The 10,337-nt window shown below is 44.7% G+C and overlaps 1 protein-coding gene across 1 annotated transcript; it reads right to left on the reverse strand.

Annotated features, from left to right (window-relative positions):
• Nucleotides 1-229: 229 nt before the first annotated feature.
• On the reverse strand, nucleotides 230-1,657 carry LOC138368443 (arginine-glutamic acid dipeptide repeats protein-like). The gene has a single exon (XM_069330960.1). It carries the CDS (start codon nucleotides 1,655-1,657, stop codon nucleotides 230-232), a length of 1,428 nt encoding a protein of 475 aa, XP_069187061.1.
• Nucleotides 1,658-10,337: the final 8,680 nt, after the last annotated feature.

Raw genomic sequence — 10,337 nt, forward strand, 5'->3', positions numbered from 1 at the left:
TAGATCAGTTTTTGGATTTAAGGAATATTAACGTCAACATGCGACATAGTATTCGAGACGACGGGTTGGACACATTACAATTTTGTTGGTTCTCTGGTCATGTGTTCACTGCAAACGAACTAAATAATCTATATTCGTCTTCATTTAATTCAAATGTTTATAAACATTTCAGGCAATAATACTTTTACTCATTTATCTTTAATCAATGTATATAAGAATACATTTTAGCTTATGAAGTCACAGTTACGCCGTTATTGCTTAGAGTGCAGCTGGAGGCACGTCTTGTGTCGGCAGTGAGGGCAGCTGGAGGCACGTCTTGTGTAGGCAGTGAGGGCAGCTGGAGGCACGTCTTGTGTCGGCAGTGAGGGCAGCTGGAGGCACGTCTTGTGTAGGCAGTGAGGGCAGCTGGAGGCACGTGTTGTGTAGGCAGTGAGGGCAGCTGGAGGCACGTCTTGTGTCGGCAGTGAGGGCAGCTGGAGGCACGTCTTGTGTCGGCAGTGAGGGCAGCTGGAGGCACGTCTTGTGTAGGCAGTGAGGGCAGCTGGAGGCACGTGTTGTGTAGGCAGTGAGGGCAGCTGGAGGCACGTCTTGTGTAGGCAGTGAGGGCAGCTGGAGGCACGTGTTGTGTAGGCAGTGAGGGCAGCTGGAGGCACGTCTTGTGTCGGCAGTGAGGGCAGCTGGAGGCACGTCTTGTGTCGGCAGTGAGGGCAGCTGGAGGCACGTCTTGTGTAGGCAGTGAGGGCAGCTGGAGGCACGTGTTGTGTAGGCAGTGAGGGCAGCTGGAGGCACGTCTTGTGTAGGCAGTGAGGGCAGCTGGAGGCACGTGTTGTGTAGGCAGTGAGGGCAGCTGGAGGCACGTGTTGTGTAGGCAGTGAAGGGCAGCTGGAGGCACGTGTTGTGTAGGCAGTGAGGGCAGCTGGAGGCACGTGTTGTGTAGGCAGTGAGGGCAGCTGGAGGCACGTGTTGTGTAGGCAGTGAGGGCAGCTGGAGGCACGTGTTGTGTAGGCAGTGAGGGCAGCTGGAGGCACGTGTTGTGTAGGCAGTGAGGGCAGCTGGAGGCACGTGTTGTGTAGGCAGTGAGGGCAGCTGGAGGCACGTGTTGTGTAGGCAGTGAGGGCAGCTGGAGGCACGTGTTGTGTAGGCAGTGAAGGGCAGCTGGAGGCACGTGTTGTGTAGGCAGTGAGGGCAGCTGGAGGCACGTGTTGTGTAGGCAGTGAGGGCAGCTGGAGGCACGTGTTGTGTAGGCAGTGAGGGCAGCTGGAGGCACGTGTTGTGTAGGCAGTGAGGGCAGCTGGAGGCACGTGTTGTGTAGGCAGTGAGGGCAGCTGGAGGCACGTGTTGTGTAGGCAGTGAGGGCAGCTGGAGGCACGTGTTGTGTAGGCAGTGAGGGCAGCTGGAGGCACGTGTTGTGTCGGCAGTGAGGGCAGCTGGAGGCACGTGTTGTGTAGGCAGTGAGGGCAGCTGGAGGCACGTGTTGTGTAGGCAGTGAGGGCAGCTGGAGGCACGTGTTGTGTAGGCAGTGAGGGCAGCTGGAGGCACGTGTTGTGTAGGCAGTGAGGGCAGCTGGAGGCACGTGTTGTGTAGGCAGTGAAGGCAGCTCCACGGTCAGCTCTGTTGACTGACTGGCTGCTCTGTGAACCTCCAGGTGACGGCGCATGTTGACGCTGCTCTCCTGCGCATCAACACACTCTGACGAAGCCCTGGGTGTCCTTACCGCTACCAAGTGGACACAATGGCAAGGATTTCTGTTTTATTTGTGTGTGTGGAAGACGGGGGTGGGGCAGAGGGGGTGGGGCAGAGGGGGTGGGGAAGAGGGAGTGGGGCAGAGGGGGTGGGGCAGTGGAGGTGAGGCAGAGGGGGTGGGGAAGAGGGGGTGGGGCAGAGGGGGTGGGGCAGAGGTGGTGAGGCAGAGGGGGTGGGGAAGAGGGGGTGGGGCAGAGGGGGAGGGGCAGAGGGGGTGGGGCAGAGGAGGTGGGAAAGGGAAGAAAAATGGAACCGTTGTTTTTAGTACTGAATCCTGTTTAAATATTCAGTAGTGTCTCTTCCTCACTTCTGTCCCCTGAGGGGCTCGACACTATATTTGTTTTTCATTCTAGTCCTGATACATTGTGATTTATAACAAGGGACAGAGCCCAACCATTCTACTCTGATTGGGATTCGAACCGACGTCCTATGGATTATTAACGTTAATAATCATTGTAAATTGACTGACTGGCTTCATTTCCATAATGTTGTTGTACTAAACGTGTCCACTTCATCTTTTGAAACTGCATCATCTAACATGTTAATAATTGTTGGGTGTTAACTTTTCGGTGGTTTCTTAAAGCATCTCAGTGTCTAGGTGAATTCCTCTTCCTTCACAGCCTTCCACATTGTGTGTTCCTTTACAAGGCATTTTTCCATTTCATCGGCGACAATTCAATTTCTTTTCTATCACGGTTCCATCATCTTCCTATCCTCCGTGCTGGAGATGTTCCCCAGCGAGAGCCTCGGGAACCTTTGTTTTCAGCGTCAAACGTCGACTGAGACAATGTTTATTAATAAGTAAATACATTGAGAGCGTGTTTGAAATGTGGCTGATGTGGAGATCAGCGGACTGGTGTGTGCAGTGTTGGTTGGGATGATGATGTATTGCAGAGATGGTCGTGATGGAGTGAACGCTGAACGTGTTTCAGAGATGGTCGTGATGGAGTGAACGCTGAACGTGTTTCAGAGATGGTCGTGATGGAGTGAACGCTGAACGTGTTTCAGAGATGGTCGTGATGGAGTGAACGCTGAACGTGTTTCAGAGATGGTCGTGATGGAGTGAACGCTGAACGTGTTTCAGAGATGGTCGTGGTGGAGTGAACGCTGAACGTGTTGCAGAGATGGTCGTGATGGAGTGAACGCTGAACGTGTTTCAGAGATGGTCGTGATGGAGTGAACGCTGAACGTGTTTCAGAGATGGTCGTGATGGAGTGAACGCTGAACGTGTTTCAGAGATGGTTGTGATGGAGTGAACGCTGAACGTGTTTCAGAGATGATCGTGATGGAGTGAACGCTGAACGTGTTTCAGAGATGGTCGTGATGGAGTGAACGCTGAACGTGTTTCAGAGATGGTCGTGATGGAGTGAACGCTGAACATGTTTCAGAGATGGTCGTGATAGAGTGAACGCTGAACATGTTTCAGAGATGGTCGTGATGGAGTGAACGCTGAACGTGTTTCAGAGATGGTCGTGATGGAGTGAACGCTGAACGTGTTTCAGAGATGGTTGTAACATCAAAAGATTATCATTTTAAATGCCCATCTTTTGTTTGTGAGTCCCTCAGGGGCCCTCGGATAGAGCACTGGGGGAATCAGACCATTAGATGTCGGCAATTTGCTCCTGCGTCTCGTCGCTAGGAACAGACTGCAAGAGAGTTAACCAGGATGCTCGATTTTAACATCGAATATTCATTTGTTTAATGGCATCCTTGGGTCCATAAGGAAGATACCAGTCTCGCTAAACAGCCATTAATTTACGTTAGAGAGCACTTACCTGGCCCAGTACTTCGTCGCTCTCTATGATTAAGGACTAATTAATCGTAGAGGGAGGTGAACCTAGTCTTATAAATGTGTGTGTGTTTTTGCATGTAATATTTGTATACTTTTGGCCTATGTGTCTTGCTTATTATCTTGAATTCATGTTGCAGACGAAACGCCGAATTAATAGGGAAAAAGTAAGTATATATAAGTATATACTAACCTCTACTTATATAAATATAAAGGGCTTCAGTAGCTTCACATTCCAGTAAGTAGTGCAATAGTGGCGCCTCTGCATCTGTTCCACATATATGACACTCTTTAACTATTGGGTTTATAACCTCCCAGCAGCACTTGTAACCAATTCTGAGTGTGTGTGCATATATTTTCCATGCTTTGCCAAGGCATTTATCCGCTTAGGGTGAGGTGGTACAGGAAGTGATTGAGATGAACATGTGGATGAATGGCATAATGGATATTAACAGGATATTAAATGGCTATGTTCTTCCTCCTACTGTCTTGAAGTGGGTAGAATGTAATTATGTGTTAACTGGTTGTTGATTGCTGGTCTTGACTTTTTGGTGTGTAGGGCCTCGCTGATGTCGAGTCGTCTGTGTTCGTTATACCTGTCAATTATTTCTGTGTTGCTTGTTAAGATTTCTCTGGTGATGGTCTGGTTGTGTGAGAAGATTATATACTCCTTGATGGAACCCTGTTCTTTGTGCATTGTTAATCGCCTAGAGAGAGAGACGTTGTTGTCTTGCCTATACACTGTGATCTTTGGGGCTGACAGTCCCCAAGTGGGCATGCGAAGGCATTGACAACGTTGGTTACTTTTAAGGCGTTCTGTTTGGTGTCTGGGGAGTTCTTCCTGTGTAAGTCGGCCGTCATCTTGTTTTTGTAGTAAATTATTTTTAGTGTCCTATACGGCGTGCGGCAATCACGGTGGCATGCACCATCCTGGTCACCAATCACGGTGGCATGCACCATCATGGTCACCAATCACGGTGGCATGCACCATCATGGTCACCAATCACGGTGGCATGCACCATCCTGGTCACCAATCACGGTGGCATGCACCATCATAGTCACCAATCACGGTGGCATGCACCATCATGGTCACCAATCACGGTGGCATGCACCATCATGGTCACCAATCACGGTTGCATGCACCATCATGGTCACCAATCACGGTGGCATGCACCATCATGGTCACCAATCACGGTGGCATGCACCATCATGGTCATCAATCACGGTGGCATGCACCATCATGGTCACCAATCACGGTGGCATGCACCATCATGGTCACCAATCACGGTGGCATGCACCATCATGGTCACCAATCACGGTGGCATGCGCCATCATGGTCACCAATCACGGTGGCATGCACCATCATGGTCACCAATCACGGTGGCATGCAACACCCAGATCACAAGCCACGGGGGCATGCAACACCCAGATCACAAGCCACAGTGGCATGCAACACCCAGATCACAAGCCACGGCGGCATGCAACACCCAGATCACAAGCCACGGCGGCATGCAACACCCAGATCACAAGCCACGGCGGCATGCAACACCCAGATCACAAGCCACGGCGGCATGCAACACCCAGATCACAAGCCACGGCGGCATGCAACACCCAGATCACAAGCCACGGTGGCATGCAACACTCAGATAACAAGCCACGGCGGCATGCAACACCCAGATCACAAGCCACGGCGGCGTGCAACACCCAGATAACAAGCCACGGCGGCATGCAACACCGTGGTGTATGGTGTACCAGAACCAGAGACTGGTGTACCGGTAAGGTGGGTGCAGAACAAGAGACTGGTGTACCGGTAAGGTGGGTGCAGAAGTACCCTTAAGGAAGCAGCCAAAGCGTAGTAGTAAGAGAAGACACATCGGAATGGAGACATTTGAGGAGTGGAGCACCTCAGGTGTCAGCACCAGGACTCTTCCTGCTCTTAATACACATAAAGGATTAAACACAGGAAGTGAACCCATTGTACCCAGTGTTTACTGCTGCATGGTGATCACACCTTCAAATGTAAACATGGTGAGAATAACAAGTGAAAAAGAGTGACTGTCTCTAAGTACTTAATAGCAGCTGCTCGAGCATACAAGCACAAATATGCGAGTTTGTTCTCTTCTCTGATACATCGTATTTTAACGGAATCAACCAAACCGTAAAAAAGACAAAAATGGAAAGGGTGGAAGGGGGGGGGAGGGCAGGAAGGTTAGGGAAGTGAAAATGAGAGATCCGAAATTTTTACATTCCCTGACGGTAAATTATGTGAATTGCTAATTGTGGAACGTTTCCTGCAAGACAAAACCACTACATTTTGACCGTGTTAAACTGATAACATAACGACACACACCGTACAATATTTGTACGTTGACAAGGTCTTCGTCTAACATATAGCAGTGCATAATGTAGAGGAATATATTGTTTTATACACATGAAAGAATGTGTGTTATCACATTTGTTTAGTTTAATAATATACACGAAACAATTATTGAAAGTAACATTGGTCAAAAGTATATATCTAAAAGTAGTTAAAACAAGGAACAAAAATATATATTTTTTTTTAGTTTTATTAACATAATATTTTGCAATTGTTTACAAGCATTGATAAAGGTTTTAAACAATTTATTTGTTATTGAATAATGCTTCTCGACTTTTGAAAGTTATGACTTGCGCCTAATAATGTCTAAATCATATATTCGTATTAATTACAGACTTAATTAAACCAAGGAAATTTTTATAAAAAATAAATTGCGAACCAGAATTAATGTTAATTAGTATGGTGGTGAGGATGAGCGAGCCAGTGAGAGTGTATGCGTGTGTTTATGTTCCTCTCTAAGAGCTCCCAGGGTTGAGCTCCAGCTACTCGGCCCCGCCTGCTTCATCTAGGCAGGTCCAAAGTAATCCACCACACTCTTTACCGATGTTGGTATTTGGAAAACTAACTCGTGGGATTTATTAATTTATTTTAATTACAATTATTAATACATTTATTTAATGATTTCTAATTTATAATTTTTATGTTTATTGATTACGATAGCGGACTATATGATGGTCAAGTTCCCACAAGAAGTTTTTACACAAGTTGTGGAAAGGGATATTAATAATATAGGCTATCAATTGAAATTATCGATTGATAGGAACATTGATACTAAGTTGTTAATATGGGCTATACTACATTGGTGAGTGAAATTTGTTTAAAGCGTTATCTGACTATAAGGCTTCAACATTGAGGTATTGGCGTAGAACACGTGAGAAGACATCCAGATTCGGGGTCTCGTACTCATGGCGTAGTTACGTGCAGGATGGCACAAGAGGGGGCACGTGGTCTCCTGAGTGACGCCACGTTAATAACTTCAATTCTCAATGTACCTGCAAATAAGTTTACACCGAAAAATTTGCTACACATAAATTATTCAGGTTACATGTATATAATAATATTCTGAAATAAAGGATGTAATTATTGCTCACCCATGTTTTTTTTTTGCTCGTGCAGAATAACAATACCAGTATATTACACAATATATAAGAGCTCTTATAACATATTATGAATACTGTACGAATACAATGCCATCCCTGGATACAATGGTGTCGATTTGTGCTGGCCAACTCCGCGACAATAACTTGTCGAGCCCAAATATTCGGGATAACAGCATGATACGTTATCACCTTCCGGGTTATATTGGCTACTCTCCTCTCCCGCATCGGGCGTCTTCTCCAGAAGCGTTTTATTTTCAAGAAATGGAAAGAGGGTTTATATTTAAATTGTGTTAGTACTAAAAATTAAGTTCATACAAGGGAAATGGTTTTATGATGTTTGCAGTTTAGAGACTGATGTTTTAAGGAGAATTTACATTATTATTAGCTGGTGAATTTATTGGCGATTTAGCAATAATATCCTCGCTTTCTTCGAATGAATAACTAAGATAATTTTTTTAAATTAATTTGATAGTACAAAATCAGCAGCAATATTATCTTCATATTGTAATAACGGTTAGTAAATGAAGTCGTTTTTTTTCCGTCAGTTGGCCTGTACTAGCAGATCCATAGTAATCCATCACACTTTTACCAATGTTCTTAAAAATTTCTTGAATATATTCTAAAAATATTTTAAACCTTTTGTCTAAATAATACTAGCTGGCAGCCGGTTCTACACATCCACAACCATATTTCCAAACCAATATTTACCTATATCATTCTTAAATGAATTTAATCCAGCCTCTGATCATTGTTGCTGGGTTTTACCTGAACCAACTATTACAGGACCCTGTTTTACACCCCTTGTTTATGCCCCCCCATCAACCCACTTGAAAGCTTCCCTCATATCCTCCCTCGTCTTGTGTTTATCAATCGGGTGCAAATTGACTCTTCACTCTCAATGCTCATGATAGGATATCGATCCCAAGTGTCAAACGTCATTTTCTCTCAAGTCTGTGTTCCTTCTGTAGTACTAGAAATGCACAGCATAGTCCAAGCGGGGCCTCACAAGTACTAAAAATAGATGAAAGATGATGTGTTTTGGATGCTGATTCTTTTTCCTATAAGTCCCAACGCTCTGTCAGCTTTATTTCAAGTGTTGAAGCTCTCCTGCGTCGGCTTCAGTTCACTGCTAATCATGACTCTCAAGTCTCTCTCAAGATTTTCTCTACCGATGACCGTATTAATTATTAATAAGTTAGGAAGTATCGATGTCAATCCCTATGTTAAGGAATTTGTATTTATCAACATTAAGATGTGTGAGATTTTTTCTATGCCTACCTCCCTTAGGAGGTGGACTACAAGTTTAAAGTGTCGGAAAACCCGACACCATTTAATATATCATACAGACAGATAATAATTGCTGCTGTATTACCAACAAGTTACCCATAGAAAACGTAACTTGTAGTGGAATTACCGTCTAAAGAAAACGGGATATCATCACCACATACTATTATAATTCACCACCTATTATGGTGGGAATTATTCTTAAATACATTAGTCTTTGGACTTTACCATCAGAAAAACATCTCATATAAATTAACTTAATTATCAATATTAAAGTAGAGTAAATGTGACCCTTCTATTACTTTCCGTCATCTGGACAATGTAAGCCAGGCGTCAGGGTGAGGAAGGAGGGCAGCCATTGTTGTGTCACCTCCGAGACGTGTGGAGCAAATTCGGCTCCTATCATATCTGGACAATGTCGGCCAGTAGCGTCAATAGTATGGAGTGTTAGACATTGCCGTTGTTGATACTAGACCAGAAGCTCACAGGGAGCAAATTCGGCTCCTGTTAAATTTACTTGGACGTAGTGTTATGGAAACCAAAGGTGTACCATTTTCAACACGCTGTCATCAAATCAAGTTAAGTGTCTTTCCGAAACCCGTATATCTATCATTAGTGGCCATTAATGTCATTGGGTAGGGTGCACCGGTTAGATTACGAAATCGCCTCAAACTAAAGGAAATTAAGCCAGGTCTTTATTGTTCCATGTACAGTATTTTCTCTGACATAGCCTGTCATATATAGAATCTGGCTTTACAGCTAGCGCCCTTTTGACAGGTCAAGACAAGGAAGCATATGCTTTGTGCATCAGTTACCTGGGTGATGGAAGCTACCTCAAAGAGGATAATTAGTGTCTACATCCTAGTTATACCTGGTGGACTTAAGGCCTGCTGTACTATAAGATAAGGAACCTCTTCAATGTATGTAGTCTATTACTGTAGTTTGATTGGCTGCATATATATTAAATTTATATAAACCCCCCCTAATGTGTAGAGGATCGATTTGTGAGATTGAGATTATTGCAGAAATACAGTCCACTTAACATCATACAAATTGCTATCGAAGTTTATAAATTAACGTAAATATAAATTAATATAAATTAAATAAATATAAATCTCACAGGTCGGTTCCCACATAAAGGCTGCTCACGGCAGTTAAGCATGAGTCCAATAGAAAAAGGAAAAGCGAGAGCAAACCGCCAGGCCTCCACCACTAGGGGCGAAAACCTGTCCACAATAGGCCGCTGGCTCCTCCTAGTTAAACAGGACGTTAAAACTAATAAAGGGTAACCGACGGGTTCTCACAATCAAATATATATATTTGATGTGGCGCTATGAATTGGAATTCGAATTCCCAATGACAGCCGTCATATCAAAATATCACATCAACGTTCAATCGTATAAAGCTAAAGCAGAACATGGGTGGAAAAGAATGGTTGAAGGGTTGACATTAAAGACCGTTTTCTATAACATAACATATTTATTAATAACAAGAGACTAAACTACTACATTACCGAGTTTACGTTACGTTAATGTCCATCCAGTGGCACGATAACAAATAGCTAATTAGCAACCCTTGCTATGAGGCTGCATACTGAACTAACCTGAACACAGGTGTGCCCACTGATGACGCAATATTGCAAATAAAAAAAAAATATCACAGACTAAGTTACACTACAGCGAGTGGTTACGTTATTGTCCATCCAGTGGCAATTGCAACACAGCTATTCAACAGCCCCTCGAGAAATGACAGTAGGCTCCATCCTGCTGACACTTCGGGCTGACAAGTGAACTAACTGAACAATGATGCCCGCTGGAGACACGAGCATGCAATCAATAGTGTCACGGCTTCCCTGAGAGCTACTCTAATCACAAACTTAAGGGTCCTCCTTCCAAACAGGAGTGACCCCCGTAACTAGGCGGGTAGTCCAACAGTGACTCCCCCATCACAACCCAGTGTGAACACTCTTTGCAATTCCCTACAAGAATTTGCACTGTAAACAGTAAACAAAGTCAGGCAAGGTGGGATTCTAGGACACAGCTCC

Source organism: Procambarus clarkii, chromosome 25, assembly GCF_040958095.1.
Source record: "Procambarus clarkii isolate CNS0578487 chromosome 25, FALCON_Pclarkii_2.0, whole genome shotgun sequence".
Lineage (NCBI taxonomy): Eukaryota > Metazoa > Arthropoda > Malacostraca > Decapoda > Cambaridae > Procambarus > Procambarus clarkii.

Bases quoted from the DNA above. Each gene is read 5' to 3' on its own strand.
- LOC138368443 (XM_069330960.1), bottom strand. From the start codon at position 1,657: ATGCGCCGTCACCTGGAGGTTCACAGAGCAGCCAGTCAGTCAACAGAG.